This window comes from Oncorhynchus clarkii, chromosome 23 (genome assembly GCF_045791955.1).
Source record: "Oncorhynchus clarkii lewisi isolate Uvic-CL-2024 chromosome 23, UVic_Ocla_1.0, whole genome shotgun sequence".
Taxonomy (NCBI): domain Eukaryota; kingdom Metazoa; phylum Chordata; class Actinopteri; order Salmoniformes; family Salmonidae; genus Oncorhynchus; species Oncorhynchus clarkii.
In genome coordinates, this window is record NC_092169.1 from 9,258,688 (window position 1) to 9,275,598 (window position 16,911).

General features: G+C 41.8%; 1 protein-coding gene across 2 annotated transcripts in view; it reads right to left on the bottom strand.

Annotated features, from left to right (window-relative positions):
• The window catches only part of LOC139381363 (heat shock 70 kDa protein 12A-like), a 44,668-nt gene that overhangs the window by 4,544 nt on the left and 23,213 nt on the right, over positions 1 to 16,911 (bottom strand). Inside the window, exons 4-11 of one of the 2 annotated variants that reach the window (XM_071124834.1) lie at positions 15,441 to 15,627; positions 12,317 to 12,421; positions 12,027 to 12,143; positions 9,779 to 9,950; positions 4,230 to 4,316; positions 3,502 to 3,606; positions 2,782 to 3,040; positions 812 to 915 (exon numbers count right to left, since the gene is read on the bottom strand). In XM_071124834.1, coding sequence (XP_070980935.1) covers positions 812 to 915; positions 2,782 to 3,040; positions 3,502 to 3,606; positions 4,230 to 4,316; positions 9,779 to 9,950; positions 12,027 to 12,143; positions 12,317 to 12,421; positions 15,441 to 15,627 — 1,136 coding nt within the window. The remainder of the gene's footprint in view (positions 1 to 811; positions 916 to 2,781; positions 3,041 to 3,501; positions 3,607 to 4,229; positions 4,317 to 9,778; positions 9,951 to 12,026; positions 12,144 to 12,316; positions 12,422 to 15,440; positions 15,628 to 16,911) is intronic. The other variant, XM_071124835.1, reaches the window with a different exon arrangement.

Here is a 16,911-nt window from a genome sequence, read left to right on the forward strand (position 1 = left end):
TAATAAATGTAAATCCGGGACATTACAATTAGTATTATATTGTATTCATTTGGTATGTATTAATTTGTGAATGTCCATCCTCCATTATGTATAATATGTTACGAATTACAATTTGTATATGTTACGAATTACAAATTGTTTGATATATTATGAATTGGAATTTGTACAATATATTATGAATTGCAATTTGTATAATATGTTACAAATTTGAAAAATATATTAGATGTTACAAACTCAAATTTGTTGTGGCTAACGTTAGCTAGTCTAGGGGTTAAGGTTAGGAGTTTGGTTAAAGGGTTAAGGTTAAGGTTAGGAGAAGGGTTAGCTAACAGGCTAAGTAGTTGCAAAGTTGCTAATTAGCTAAAGTTGTCTGTGATGAGATTCGAACACGCAACCTTTGGGTTGCTAGTTCACATTATACGTCAACCCATCTAGCCCGACCAACCACCCTACTTTCATTTTTTGCCTTAAGTAACATTATTTTATATGTAACCATACCAAATGTAACATATCATACAAATGTACTATGTTACGTCTAGTCTGAGACCAGGCTGGGCGTGCTCACATACAGTATGCTGATGCTTTATTCATCTTGGTCAGTTGAGCTTTGTCACTTTGTCAAGACAGCAGCAGGGCCAACAGCTGAACATTAAATAGGATGCAGTCTTGCTACACCTAAGGTTTGGCTTCCTAATATAGAATGACAACAGGCAATATCTTTCAGATACTACCAGTATACTGTATATGTGTGTCCGTACTAAGAAGTCCCTTTAAGAAAATAGTTTTTTTATTAGTAATAGTGGCTACTTACTGAGGTGCTGAATGATGTGATCTATGGTGGGCTTGAAGAGGGCGTTCATGGCATCAGGGTTCATTCTCAGCATGCCCTGGGAGGACCACTTCACAAAGTCCACACTGCAGTGAGAAGAGAGGACAGATAAGCATTCCATTATTGACGCTGCTCTGATTACCAGTAGATTGGTAGGCTACCGTATAAGCACTGTTACAATACACTCCGAACCAGACTTCCTCCTTCGTCAGTAGGTGGCCTATAATGACTTTAGGACATGTAAAAAACGAAACAAAAAGATTTACAGTCTGAATGAATATAATGAAATCCTTGTATCTTTCACGAATGTTTACCCATTGTGTTTCTTGGTAAATTATCTGTATGGAGATTTCACGCATGTACATAGGAATACATGTACTGTAGGAGAACAATAGATAAGTAGTGCCTGCCTCCATGCAATAGCTCTCATGAGACCACTGTTTTTCTACATGTACTGTATACTCAGTGTTTGTATTGTAACATATCTTATAGGAGTGTATAGAATCCATCTGGTATCTTTTGAGAATTCTCCTAGATGTGAGTGTGTGCTTGCCAGTGATCTCTCTATTTCACAGAAAGGCTATTGCGGCACAGTGAGACATCCTAAATGATTTACAGTTATGACTATGAGTCAGAGGACCCGCAAGGACCCTGGAGGCTCAGGTTTCTGGCGTCTGAATGTCTTTAAGGGTCCCATGAGTTTAATACAGGATGAAAATCTATACTAATGTAAGACAGTACTTTTAACAGCCAGACTACAGGATAGTATCAAAGTGAGACAAGGTCTTATATACGCAACGTTTATTTCAAGTTATTCAGTCATCTTTAGTGAATTCGAGTGCACATACTGATCCAAACATTTATTAGAGTAACACTACTACTGCACATACTACCGTGTATAAGCAGGAAGAAAGCATTTTAGACTTATCTAAGGCAATTTGAACTGAATGAACCAGAGTGGGAATACTTAGTCAGCTAATGACACTAGTCTACTATATTGTACAATAGACACGTCTGTCAATGAGCTGACTGTAAGGTGGTGGAGGGGGAATTGTGGTGAATTCTGAATTCGCTGGTTGGCTTACTGGGCAGTTTCAGACTGTATAATGGATAATCATTGCCAGTGCCTGGACAACTGATAGATTGATCGAAGTAATCCTCATTGAATAGATTTTGTATTGCACTATTTTCTATGCATTTTACTGTATCGTATTGCATTGTGTGTTTTGGTATTATGTCCTATGTTTTTAAGCACATGTGCCCAAATGAAGTTCCACTGGTGGGATAATAAAATGTACCTAATCTAATTTGTCACACAGTATCACAAACAAATCGATAGTGATGGTCATATGTTGGTCATTTAATGTTTGGGTAATGGAATTGAGATCTGTTGCAGAGGAGACGTGTGTGTATTCCCCTGGATACATGCATCAAGTAAAGGTATATTACATCCGACAGACATGCTTATTCAGACACATGCTTATTCAGACACATGCTTATTCAGACACATGCTTATTCAGACACATGCTTATTCAGACACATGCTTATTCAGACACATGCTTATTCAGACACATGCTTATTCAGACACATGCTTATTCAGGCACATGCTTATTCAGGCACATGCTTATTCAGACACATGCTTATTCAGACACATGCTTATTCAGGCACATGCTTATTCAGACACATGCTTATTCAGACACATGCTTATTCAGACACATGCTTATTCAGACACATGCTTATTCAGACACATGCTTATTCAGACACATGCTTATTCAGGCACATGCTTATTCAGACACATGCTTATTCAGACACATGCTTGGGTAATCGGGTAATCACTCAATAGGGAGTTGAGGTGAGCTCTAGACTTTCAGTGTATTCTGTATCCTATACCGATCCTCTAAACCTCCTCTGCAATCATACACACACTCACATATGCACACACACACACTCACTTGCTCTTGCGCAGGGCGTGCTCCACACTGTGACCTCTGAACTTCTTGTAGTAGTCGATGAAGGAGAAGGGCAGGTTGATATTCAGTGGGTTGGTCCTGTCCGGGGCCGCTGCCCGTTTCCGGGACTCAAACGCAATCATCAGATCCACCCAGGCAGCCGGCCGCTTGACCTTAAACTGGTCGATGAAGTCGGGCCCGAAGATCTTACACAGGAGTTTCTCAAACTCATAGTCAATACCAATGGAGCCATAAGGACCGCCTAAGGAAGTGAAAAAGAGTGTCGGTCAATAAGAGCTCAAATGACACCGAGTCCACAGAACAGAGGGGATGCATGGACCCTGATTAAGCCTTTGAAATAGTTTTTTTAGACTAGGAGTCCATGTATAGCTCATGGGGATGCTCAGCCTGAAGTTTCCCCACTTGCGCCAGCAAACAGCTAGCTTTTCGCGTGGCACAGACTGGTAAGATACTCCAGGAGGGTGGTCACATGTGCTAGCAAGGCAGAGGTCCCAAGTTTGTGCCAGGAATGGGACGAATTAGGGGGAAGTGGTACTTACTAAGGTAGCAGTGTGACGTCCTTTACACATGCAGCCACCCCAGAATGTAATAGAACAGCCAGAAGAATGTGATTATTTTGAATCGAGGATACTACCTAGATCCATCTCAGTGTAACATGAATTCAGTGAGAGCTGCTATCTGAGCATTGAGCACTCTCTTTACCTGAGGCCTTATAGAGCTCCTTGAGATGTCCCTCAGGGAGCCGAATCTGATGGACCGTGAGGTCAACCGTTCCGCCACCACAGTCAACCACTACATAGCGGTCACCTGGGGACACGGAGAGAGAGAAACGTCATTGGAGGCGAAGGAGCAGAAGACTATAGTAGTAGCCAATAACGCCTCTGAAGCATGACTTCTGATAATTTCCTCTAAAAGCGGCTTCTGTTTTTGGGACACACTCAGTGGATGTTAAACATGAGTAGTCATGATGCTATCGCGCCCTAAAACCCCAAGTGGGTACTGGAGAACTAGATACAGTGTATCGGGTAAAGGATAAGCCAATTGCTATACTGGATTTCAGTCTTTTTATACAGTAGATAACCTACTATCACCATGCCCACACTGTCACAGTGGTCAGTAATCACCATGTGACCATGTAATCAACCATACGATCATTGACATGTCAACATCCAGCCAAACCTACAGGAAGCATTTGATTAGTAGAGAAATGTAATCGATTAGACTGTAAAAGCATGAGGTTATTAGCAAAAACTAGAAAGATAATAAGTAGAGTAGATCCTCCTACTCAATAAACATAAGGCTGTTGTTTTTCAGGGCACCGAATAACAAACACGATGCATGATCAGCAGCATAAGAAACAGCAGGAGCAATTACTGTATAGAGAGGGAGGAGGGAGAGAGAAACAGAAGCGTAAAAGAGAGAGACTCTACCTTCTTCCAGCTCCGACCAAAGCTCCCCTATGACATTTTCCACCAAAAAGGTGCGGCTCTGTCGTTTGCTCCGGACATGCTCCTTGGCTGGTTATTGACAGAGAGAGAATGACCGAGCGTGAGAAGGGTGGAAGCGCATTGGTGAAGCTGTGTGGGTCATACAATGTAAGTCAAGCGACAGGATGATGGGGCTATATGATGTCTAGGATGGATGTGTGAAGTCAGCAGCAGAACTCCAGAACTGTTCATATAGCCTAACTGCAGGTACCCATCCCAGAAACTGTGTTGACTTGCAGGAATGAGCAAATCCAATGTGAGACTATTTGGATTTAGTGTTTCATTTTCTGTTGTTTTATATTTAAACTGTATTTTATTAGCATATACAGTTGAAGTCGGAAGTTTACATACACCTTAGCCAAATACATTTAAACTGCTTTTCACAATTCCTGACAGTCAATCCTAGTAAAAATTCCCTGTCTTAGGTCAGTTAATATAATATAAAGTGGATAACCACTTTATTTTAAGAATGTAAAATGTCAGAATAACAGTAGAGAAAATCATTTATTTCAGCTTTGATATATTTCATCACATTCCCAGTGGGTCAGAAGTTTACATACACTCAATTAGTATTTGGTAGCATTGCCTTTAAATTGTTTAACTTGGGTCAAGCGCTTCAGGTAGCCTTCCACAAGCTTCCCACAATAAATTGGGTGATTTTTGGGCCATTCCTCCTAACAGAACTGGTGTAACGGAGTCAGGTTTGTAGGCCTACTTGCTCGCACACGCTTTTTCAGTTCTGCCCACACATTTTCTTCAGGATTGAGGTCAGGGCTTTGAGATGGCCACTCCAATACCTTGACTTTGTTGTCCTTAAGCCATTTTGCCACAACTTTGGAAGTATGCTTGGTGTCATTGTCCAGTTGCAAACTGTAGTCTGGCTTTTTTATGGCGGTTTTGGAGCAGTGGCTTCTTCCTTGCTGAGCGGCCTTTAAGTTTATGTCAATATAGGACTCGTTTTACTGTGGATATAGATACTTTTGTACCGGTTTCCTCCAGCATCTTCACAAGGTACTTTGCTGTTGTTCTGGGGTTGATTTGCACTTTTTGCACCAAAGTACGTTCATCTCTAGGAGATAGAGATCCTTCCTAAGCAGGAGATAGGAGATCTCCTTCCTAAGCAGTATGACGGCTGCGTGGTCCAATGGTGTTTATACTTGTTTACTATTGTTTGTACAGATGAACGTGGTACCTTTGGGCGTTTGGAAATTGCTCCCAAGAATGAACCAGACTTGTGGAGGTCTGCAAATTTTTTTCTGAGGTCTTGTCTGATTTATTTTGATTTTCCGATGATGTCAAGCAAAGAGGCACTGAGTTTGAAGGTAGGCCTTGAAATACATCCACAGGTACACTTCCAATTGACTCAAATTATGTCAATTAGTCTAACAGAAGCTTCTAAAGCCATGATATAATTTTCTGGAATTTTCCAAGCTGTTTAAAGGCACAGTCAACTTAGTGTATGTAAACTTCTGACACACTGGAATTGTGATACAGTGACTTAAATGAAATTAGCTGTCTGTAAACAATTGTTAGGTAAATGACTCGTGTCATGCACAAAGTAGATGTCCTAATCGACTTGCCAAAACTATAGTTTGTTAACAAGAAATTTGAGGAGTGGTTGAAAAACGAGTTTTAATGACTCCAACCTAAGTGTGTGTAAACTTCCGACTTCAACTGTATGCTGATGAAATGTTCCTCCTATGGGGGAAAAAAATGTGTTAGCTGCAGAGGGACGAGAGAACGCTGGCCAAGGAAAGGACATTCTACTCTAAATGTTCAGAACTGGAGAATGCACTTATGATCAGTACTTACAGGCTAATGATTACATTAATTGCATATGGACCTTGTAATCACTGGTTGAAAAGAGGACAGCAGTAGTAGTAGCATGACCACATCGACCAAGATGTCAGAAGGACATTTTCTCCAATAGAGCGGAAACAATATGAAGGGAAAGGAGGACTTTCCTTCTCCCATTAGTCCTCAGGAGGGTGTGAGAGTGGGGTCTATCTATGTCACCATTAACTATTCCGTCAACATGTCAAAACACAATGAAGAAATAACTTTCCGGGAATGCTGTGAGAACATTATGAGTTAGCTATGGTGGAAGCTGCTCGAATAGAGGAGCGGCTATTATGGGAAAGTTAATGTAAGGAGGAAACAGCAGCAGCTGGACAGAGAGTACACTTTCCCTTCCCGTAGGCTTCCTTCCAACATAAAAACACCTCAGTTGGAAAAGAGTTGTAGCTTCCTGTTGGAAACACCATCATTAGGGAGGGGACATTGACTTGTGCCCCCTTCTTTTGGTCCAACCTTTCTCTGACGTCTGCATTGATACTGAATTCAAACACAAACTGACCATATATCAAAGGGTTCATTTCAAACCAACTACATTTCCCATAATTATTATGGAAAGACAGATGATAGAGTAGAAGATATTTCCGTTGGATGGCGCTACATTGTCGTCGCCGGTTCTAAAATCCAGTATATAGACTTGGGACACTACGAGCATCATTTTGGAAAACATTTTACAAGAATGTAAAGATAAACGAGAAACACAGTACCAGTCAAATGTTTGGACACACCTACTCATTCAAGGGTTTTTCTTTATTTATACTATATTCTACATTGTAGAACAATAGTGAAGACATCAAAACTATGAAATAACACATGGAATCATGTAGTAACCAAAAAGTGTTAAACAAACAAAAATATAGTTTAGATTTGAGATTCTTCCAAGTAGCCCCCCTTTGTCTTGATTACAGCTTTGCACACTCTTGGAATTCTCTCAACCAGCTTCACCTGGAACGCTTTCCAACAGTCTTGAAGGAGTTTCCACATACGCTGAGCACTTGTTGATTGCTTTTCTTTCACTCTGCCGTCCAACTCATCCCAAACCATCTCAATTGGGTTGAGGTTGGGTGATTGTGGAGGCCAGGTCATCTGATGCAGCACTCCATCACTCTCCTTCTTGGTCAAATAGCCCTTACACAGCCTGGAGGCGTGTTTTGGGACATTATCCTGTTGAAAAACAAATGATAGTCCCACTAAGCGCAAACCAGATGGGATGACGTATCACTGCAGAATGCTGTGGTAGCCATGCTGGTTAAGTGTGCCTTGAATTCTAAGTAAATCACAGACAGTGTCACCAGCAAAGCACCACACCTCCTCCTCCATGCTTCACAGTGGGAATCACACATGCGGAGATCATCCGTTCACCTACTCTGCGTCTCACAAAGACACAGCAGTTGGAACCAAAAATGTCAAATTTGGACTCATCCGACCAAAGGACAGATTTTCACGTGTCTAATGTCCCTTGCTCGCGTTTCTTGGCCCAAGTAAGTCTCTTCTTCTTATTGGTGTCCTTTAGTAGTGGGTTCTTTGCAGCAATTCGACCATGATGGCCTAATTCACACAGTCTCCTCTGAACAGTTGATGTTGAGATGTGTCTGTTACTTGAACTCTGTGAAGCATTTATTTGGGTTGCAATCCGAGGTGCAGTTAACTCTAATTAATTTATCCTCTGCAGCAGAGGTAACTTTGGGTCTTCCATTCCTGTGGCAGGCCTCATGAGAGCCAGTTTCATCATAGCACTTGATGGTTTTTGTGACTGCACTTGAAGAAACTTTCAAAGTTCTTGAAATTTTCCGGATTGACTGACCTTCAATGTCTTAAAGTAATGATGGACTGTCGTTTCTCTTTGTTTATTTGAGCTGTTCTTGCCATAATATGGACTTGGTCATTTACCAAATAGAGCTAGCTATCTTCTGTATACCACCCATATGTAGTCACAACACAACTGATTGGCTCAAACACATTAAGAAGGAAAGAAATTCCACAAATTAACTTTTAACAAGGCACACCTTTTAATTGAAATGCATTCCAGGTGACTACCTCATGAAGCTGGTTGAGAGAATGCAAAGCTGTCATCAAGGTAAACTTATATATTTCGATTTGTTTAACACTTTTTTTGGTTACTACATGATTCTATATGTGTTATTTCATAGTGTTAATGTCTTCACTATTATTCCACAATGTAGAAAATAGTAAAAATAAAGAAAAACCCTTGAATGAGTAGGTGAGTCCAAACTTTTGACTGGTACTGTATAAACTCTGCAAGTCTTACAGTATGTGCTCATAATCATAGCGTTAGCCCCGGACCTAAGCCGACTAGACACAGCTTAAAGCAGGTCATTGGAGAGTCTTTAAAGAAAAACATCTTCTCCAAAGAGCCACCGCTCTTCCGCTCTATAATAGCATGAGGTTAGCATTGTAAACCATAATGGAGGCAATGAACATGAAATCAAATCAATTATCTCCATCCAAGAACCTTAAGGTAGCAAATAGAGCAAATACTGTTTTCATATTGTTGCAGTGAGTAATAAGCATCAAAAATACTAATGTATACAGTACAGTACATCATCTCTCATCTCAGTTCTTATTAAAGACAGTATACCATATCTACTGTAGTCCTAAAGGGTTTCCTCTACTGTATGTGTGGGCGAATCAGATTGAATTCCAACTAAAGCTACAGTGCTACTATATAACCATAATATAGCCTTCAGCTTCTGTACAGGGGTTTAACCTCCTTAATACGCATAAGGTAAGCTGTTGAACGTAAAATAAATGCATTCAAGCAAGTGAATGCTAGTGTGAGTGTGGTTTAGTCCTATCCCTAGTCAACAGCATAGCGAGATATGACCCAAGGGCACTAAGCTTCTAAATATCTTGTTTAGATGATCTATGGAGAACCAAAACTCTTTACCGAAACAAAAGATCGATGAGTGAGAGAGAGGAAAGGCTTGAGGGAGTTTATGGTCATTTGCTATTGCGGATTCATGTGGGTGTCAAATATGAGACTGGATTTCATTGGATAATACGGACCAGTTCTAAGGTGGCATTATTTAGTATTTGAATGACCTTTTGTGCATTCAGATATCAGTACATTTTTGTTGGCTAATTTTCCCATAGTATTTAAGGGCTCGTGCACATTTTAGGAAAAATAAGCAAAAGCAAATAGACATGGAGAATGTGATGATTTGTGTTTGTCCATGCATTTTTTGTATCTGAATATGAAAATAAAAGTTATGTTAGGGTTGAGGATATTGTCCCATACACATTATCCGTTGAGAGGAAATGTATGTTTAAGATTCATTGAAGGCACTGGTTGTTTGACTATTAGCAGCATTTTACATAAACGTACAATATCACTGCAGTAACCTGTGACCTGACTTGAGTGGGAAGACGGTTTCCCCCGGCCACCACTACCTCTCCATCGTGAATACAGTTATCCAGAATGAATTCTACAGACAAAAACACAGATTTGACTCTTTTTGGAATGATAAACATGCTTGTCGACCAATAACCAATCTATAGTCCAAGATTAGTTTCAGAGGCACATACTGTATGAAATGCTACCATGGTACATTATTGTGACGTTCAATGTGATGCTCATGTTCTGATTGGCCTGTGGGGTGACGGGGGGTGGGATTTACCCTGGGTCATCCCTGCCCCTACATTCTCAGTGGGGCTGTAACCGTTCTGGTTGGTCTTGGTGCCAATGTCAATCATCTGGTGGAGGCGGAGCTTGCGGCAGTAGATGGAGGCTGCCTCGGGCTCAAGGGCAATGATCAGCTGCTCTGGGTTGTCACGGGGAACCAGACCAGCCTAGAGAACGGCAGAGCACAAACAGGAAATACTGGACATCAGCTTTTTCCTTAACTCAGAAAGATGACCTCAATAAAACCAGCAATGTGAATAACTGTCCTAGTAAGTTACTATAAACATCCCTCATTGGTAAATAATCAGTGTATGTTAAGGATTCAAGATACCTCAAAATAGAAAGTAAGACAACATGGCCGTCAGCACCAAACTTTTTCCTGAATTAATTTAGGAACATCAAAGTTACAATGTCTACATACCCTTACTCAGTAATACAACACTATACCATATACAGCTGAAATGGAACAATTTAACACAACCATCATTCATCTAAAACATCATCTAGTTCACTACTAAATCATACATGGCTTTTGGAAAAGTATTGGGCTCATGGGCAGGCCACAGATTTGAATAGGAAAATACTCAAGGGATAAATCATGCAACCCTAGCATAAAAGCAATTCCCAAAAGCTATTACATTTCTCGAAACATCCACAAGCAACAACTGCTTTTGCAGCATTCGAACAACGGCTTAACTTGAAGGCCTATCAATCAACATGCTGTTCTGGCTGGTTTGTGTCCACAATATACACAGAAAAAGACAGGCAAAGTATAAAAGCTGAACATTGCATCACATCTCTGTGCTTTGTGAGATTCTGCATGTTGCGGTGAAGGGGTCAAGGAGAGTGAGGAGGAAAGGAGGAGAGGGAGACGTGTACCAGTAATAAATGATCCAGCCAGAGGATGCTGAGTCACTGCAGATACGCAGCCACTCCCCCAGCCCCTAACCAAACATCCTCCCCCTCTTACTGTGCCTCAACCTCCACTGCAGATATCAGGTGATCAAGCTGTCTAAAGAGCCTCTCTCCTCTTCTTCTCTCCTCCTCTCATATCTCTCTCCTTCTATTGCTCTCTTCCCTCTCTCCTCCTCCTCTCTCTCCAGCCCATCCTCTTTGTTCACTGCAGAGGGGAGGGTGGTGTCTCTATCCGGCGGCTGCAGCCTCAGACAGACTGCCACACCCATGTGACACTCTCTCACACATACTAATGTACTGTACCTCCACCCCTCCCTCCTCACATACCCCTCCCTCCTCACACACCCCTCCACCCCTCCCTCATCACCCCCCCCCCCTCCCAACACACCCCTCCCTCCCCACACACAAACTCCTCTAGCCCTATCCTCTAGCCCACAAACTCCCCTAATTCCTCTACACAGAATACCACACCGTATTACCATGTGCCCATCGCACAACTCTCTGCAGCTCCCTCCCACCACTGTGCTCCTCTGGGAGAAAACAAACAACCCTGCCTTTCTTACTATGCTGTAAGCTGGCATGTGTGTATTGTGGAATAGCATACATTGGAGTTAGAGTCGAACCAAGGTATTTGCCTTATTTATTTTCCTCTCCCTCACAGCCTATTGAGAATGATCACAATAGCCACTTCATTCTCATCCTCAGTATGCACCCCCTCCCTGCTATCCCTTGTCTCACTGTCCTATCCTCAAATTCTCTCTCTTGGGACGACTAGTGATGAAATTATCCCTCTCCCTGGTGGCTCCCTCCAGCTGCCCTCCCTCTACTCTCCGTCCTCTCCTCTACTGCAGTCGTGGTGGATCAGTCTTTCTCTCTCTACCCCATACAGGAGAGAGAGCAAGAGAAAGAGGGGGAGGAGAGTAGTCGTCACTGTCTGGCACTGCAGCTCCAGAGCAGCAACCAACCTCTCTCCTATCGGTAATAAATCACAGCAGCAGCCAGGGTGGTAAAGCTAATCATGCACCGTCATCACTTTCTCTCCCAAGTACCTGCAGTGCCTCTGCCAAACGAGAGCTAATGGCGAGACTGTACGGATGCATCATTTACTCTGAGGGAGATAGATGGTTTGAGCGGCAAACGTTTGTCATTTGAGCTGTTGAAAGCAGACTACAGCAGACAGAGAGTAATTTGAAACAAGGAATATTTGACTTTCAACCTTACAATGTGTGTCTGTGCGTGTGTTTATGCATGCATGAGCGTATGTGCCTCCCTGTGTGATTGCATGCGTGTGCACATGGACGTGTGTCGATTGACAGGGGCCAACCCACCTTGTAGGCTGCCTCCCTCATGAACTGCTTGGCTGGCATTTTCCAGATGGCTGGCACTGTGATGACCCATCTGATGTCTGCATTGTCAAACTCTGCACCCGCCTGGTCACTCAATTCCTGCACGGGATCACATCAAGCATGGCATCTATGTTCCCTGACCCACCATAACATCAGCACTATCGCTGAGCATTAAATGCGACATCTAATTCATATCAGATACATGTATTCAATATATGAAACTAATGTATTTATTTTTTTAGTACATGCAGTAGAACCTGGTAATACTTTACCTTTAGTGCTTGCTCCTTGAAGAACGCCAGAGCATATGCAAAAATATCAATAGCTTTTACTCTCTTCCCATTGGCTGCATGGAGTTCTGTGTCGATGGAGAGATTCTGATTGGGGGAAAGAAGGGACGACAGAGAAAACTAAAGCTCCACCTTATCGTAATCTTTTCATTTAAACACCCTACAGACATCTACTGATAAATACTAAGACAGACCCCAGTCAACATACTCAGCCTTATCCAAATCGTGTCCACTTTACCAAATCGTGTCCACTTCACCTCTATGGTGAAATATGTGCAATAACAGTAGCCTGAGCTCACAGTTACTGGCGGTGTTACCTCTTACTTGGCACAGAACTTCAAGAGCTTGCTGCAATGTCAGCTCAGGGCAGCCAAGCTGCTAGCCCAATAATGGACTAGAGGAGCCTAACGTTACTCCAAGGACCTTACATGTTCTGCTTAAAGGGCGAATTGGCTCTGGAAGACAAAACAGCCAAATACGCCTTCTAAACGTGAATCGATTCTCAATTGCGGTACGGTTCTGGAAACATAAATCCCTTTACTTTCATATCACATCAAAATAATTTCACAAATGCAAAACATACACTTACTGCACACCAGTGGCGGTCAGTGCCGTTTATGATGAGGGAGGACAATTTTTTTTCATGAGCATGGCCTTTCTATTACAGCATGTTGGATGACTGTCATTCACATTCCATTCACCCAGTTCAATGTAACATCGATAGGTTTAGGCTACTACATGATACTCAAATTGTCCCTATACCCATCATGAGGTGGCTACAACCAAGCCTATGAATGAAAGTTCACAACAAGTCGAGAGAAAAATTTGAGATGACAGACAGTGACACATGGACAGACAGTGACACATGGACAGACAGTGACACACTCACCACCTTGCACACTCTTGCCTACATCATCTTATCTAGGGTGTAAATGAATACACCCCTGATCATGCATAAACACAGTTCACCTTCATAGTAGCCATAGTATTCCTTCTATCCTTTATGCACTCTCCTCCTCTCACCTTTTTTCTTCATTGTGGACTTCAATGAACAACACATCAGCTGTGGGACCAGGCGAAAAAACCTTTCCAAGCCAAACCATGTCATAACCGCGACACACAGCCTACATCGTTGTCCCCATATTAGCTAAAGTAACGTCCTAGTCAACATAATGTTAGCTAATAGAACTAATGCGTTAGTAATCCCGCCACAATCATGCAGTAACGTTACAGTATATAGTCAGTAAGCAGTTACACTGGCAGTCCCCAGTGGCAATAAATTCATAAAACCAAAAGCTTAACCTGAGTTCCAGTGTCGTGTTGGATAGTCATAGCCAGCTAGCTAACATAGCATCCCTCTGTTTGAGCCGGGTGTTTGACTAACTAAATCAGCCAGCTGCATTTGCTAGCTAAGTACTGTTGACTAACCCCTAACACTGTACGTTAAATTGTGACGTGCCATGACCTAACATACAGCACGCATAATGCAACTCATTCTGTGTCGTACAGCCTCTCTCCACCAGGTGACGCGCTTCTCTCGCAGATTAAAAACAAGAAAGGGACAGGGTAAGGGGGGATACCAAGTCAATTGTACAACTGAATGCATACATGTTTTTCCGTCATTGCTGCAAGCCAACATGACTCTCAAAAGCCACGACAGCTGCTGTTTACTTCTGAAGATAACTTTAGCACCGCCCTAAAAACCGATTTCAAATTCGACACGAACTTTCAAATAGGTATGTAATGAAGCATTATAGAAACTCTTAATAGTGTTTTATTTACATTTTAGAGGTGATAAGTTGGACAGATCGGGTGAAAAAAGCTGTTTCCCAACATGGCTTATCTCCCCCTTTCCCCTTTCATGCAGTAGGTTTCGCTTCCCCACCCGCCATTTTTAAAAAGACCAGACGGAGCTCATTGCCTTCTTCAGTCATGCAGAGATGGGCATCATGAAGGTCTCGTCATTGATTTCGCTGGAAAGGGGAGAAATTGTGCTTTACAATGGTATTCATATTACAGTTGACCTGGAAGTATTACGTTTTTTGTGCGCAAAAATAATTGTACGTTACTGCGTGATGTACAAAAGTGCGTAAGCTGAAAAAAATGACGAAATCTCTCTCTCTCTCTCCTCCTTCATTTTGGAAGAAATTAATTTGTTGAAAACTGTTCAACTATTGTCTTTCTCTCTCTTTGAGTCAACTACTCACCACATTTTATGCACTGCAGTGCTAGCAAGCTTATGCTTTCAGTACTAGATTCATTCTCTGATCCTTTGGTCGTGTGGACAACATGTCAGTTTATGCTGCAAGAGCTCTGATAGGTTGGAGGATGTCCTCTGGAAGTTGTCATAATTACTGTGTAAGTCTATGGAAGGGGGTGAGAACCAAGAGCCTCCTAGGTTGTGTATTGAAGTCAATGTACCAAGAGGAGAACGGAAGCTAGCTGTCCTCCGGCTACACCATAGTGCAGAGTGCTGTTGAGGCTACTGTAGACCTTCATTGAAAAACAGTGTGTTTTAATCAATTATTTGGTGACGTGAATATATTTAGTATAGTTTTATCTAAAACTTTTCCAAATTTGTATTTTTATGAAATTTACTGAGGCATGGTCCTCCACTTCCTCTTCTGAGGAACTGCTGTACACTGTTTTTACCGGCTTTAACACAGTTGCAGCCGACAGTATTTTTCAGCCTTTCGTTCACACACAGGTGTTAGGAGATGCAGAAAGCTAATTAGCACAGGTAGTCGACTCTATTTTCCGTCCGTTTTCCATAAACACTAACATGGAGAAATGGCCGTGTGGGAACACTAACAATAACCCTGTGTTTAAATTGAACATTTTATGTCTTTTTTAATTATTTCTCGCTGATATGAAAGGTCCTTATGCTTCCAAAACTGTACCGCAAGCGGTGCGTGTTAATGTACAGGCCGAGCATCGTGGCTCTTAACAACACTCCCCCATATAGAAGACGCCTTCGTCCAATGACTCTTATGTGTAATGTAATGGAACTGAGAGTCTTGATCAAGGGCTACCAAGCTGCCAGCCCTGCACAAGGGCAGACACATAGTAATAAGGGAAGTGTGTGTTTGCGTGTGTGTGTCTTTACCGCTGTTGTATGGAGTTTCATTTTGAACTTCTCCAGGTAGAGCCAGTGCTTGGACTCGGTAGGGTCCAGGTCGTGGTAGAAGTCACGTGCTGCATAGCCAAAACTATGGAACTTCCTGTCCGGGGTCAGGAGGATGGTGGTAGGCGTCTTCTGATTGGACACTCCGGGGTCGCCGCCCTCCCAGCGTCTGGGAATGAACACAAAACATTTAAACCAATGAGCAACTTGGTTAAGTCAACGTAGTTCAGTTGAAGTTTTACTCTAATTTCAATGTTTACAATGCAGGTTCAAATGAGATGACAACAGTACTGGTTGATTACTTTTTTTCAGATCCAATGTATTTTCCACGTTTATTCCACGTTACAATACGTTGAAACAACATTGATTCAACCAGTGTGTGCCCAGTGGATTCTATCTTTCATCTGTTGAAACAACTGGTTGAAAACTACGTAGGCCTACTTGCAAATGATACTGGTAAATTATTAAGGGCCCAGACAGTTCCCTGCAGTGCATTTTCTATATTTGTGTCAAAGGGCTCAATATGGCTCAATAAGGTGGAATGCATAAGAACATTTGTGTATCCTGTCAATATTCCAACCTGAACTAAAATGTCTGCAGACTAAAGACACGACCAAGGTCAATCACACAAATTCAAGTAGTGTGTCCTCATCAGTCCCTCGTTGTCAGTCTAATGGCTTTCTGAACCTGACCTACACGTTAATTGAGCTACACTAGTTCTGGGCAAATCAAGACTACCTATAATTAATTTGCTTCCCTTGGAGATTAGTGTATGTTTGCTAAGTGACCTGATGAGATTATGGGTCTGTCTTACTGGGGGAGAAGCCTGCTGTGATGGACTAAATTGGAAAATTTGGGGGAAACCACTAGATGCTCACTGCTAATCTAAATCATGATGGAGATTATCTTGGGCTCTTCTGCGCACAATCCAAGTTTATCATTGATAGTTCAGATGTTCTTCATCATCATCATTATGATCATTGCCATCGTCATGACCATATTCATCATCATGCTAGATGGTATGTCCACAGCCATATGGGAATCGTGATCCTCTTTGAAAAGACCTAGAGAATTCTGCTCCACTCCAAATCACATCACAGTGTTTCATGATCATGCTCTATGAAGCCCTAATCTATGCTTGGTTACTAATTAACATGGTAATTTGATACAATCCAATAATCCTGACCTGAAGCCTATTTATTCAAAACTCATTCTGTCACATGATTCAAACATTGCAACAACAACATAGCCTCAATGTGACTGCATCAGCGTATTAGTCATTGTAACAGAAATTAAAACATGGTTGTGATTTAAACTATCAATGAATGCAACATTTTTCACAGTATAGCTAAACTGATTTACATGTAGGAACATGACAGGTGAAGAATAGCTTTCTGTATAACATAACCTTACATAGTATGGAATGGAATATGCCTTACTGCATTAACAGCTC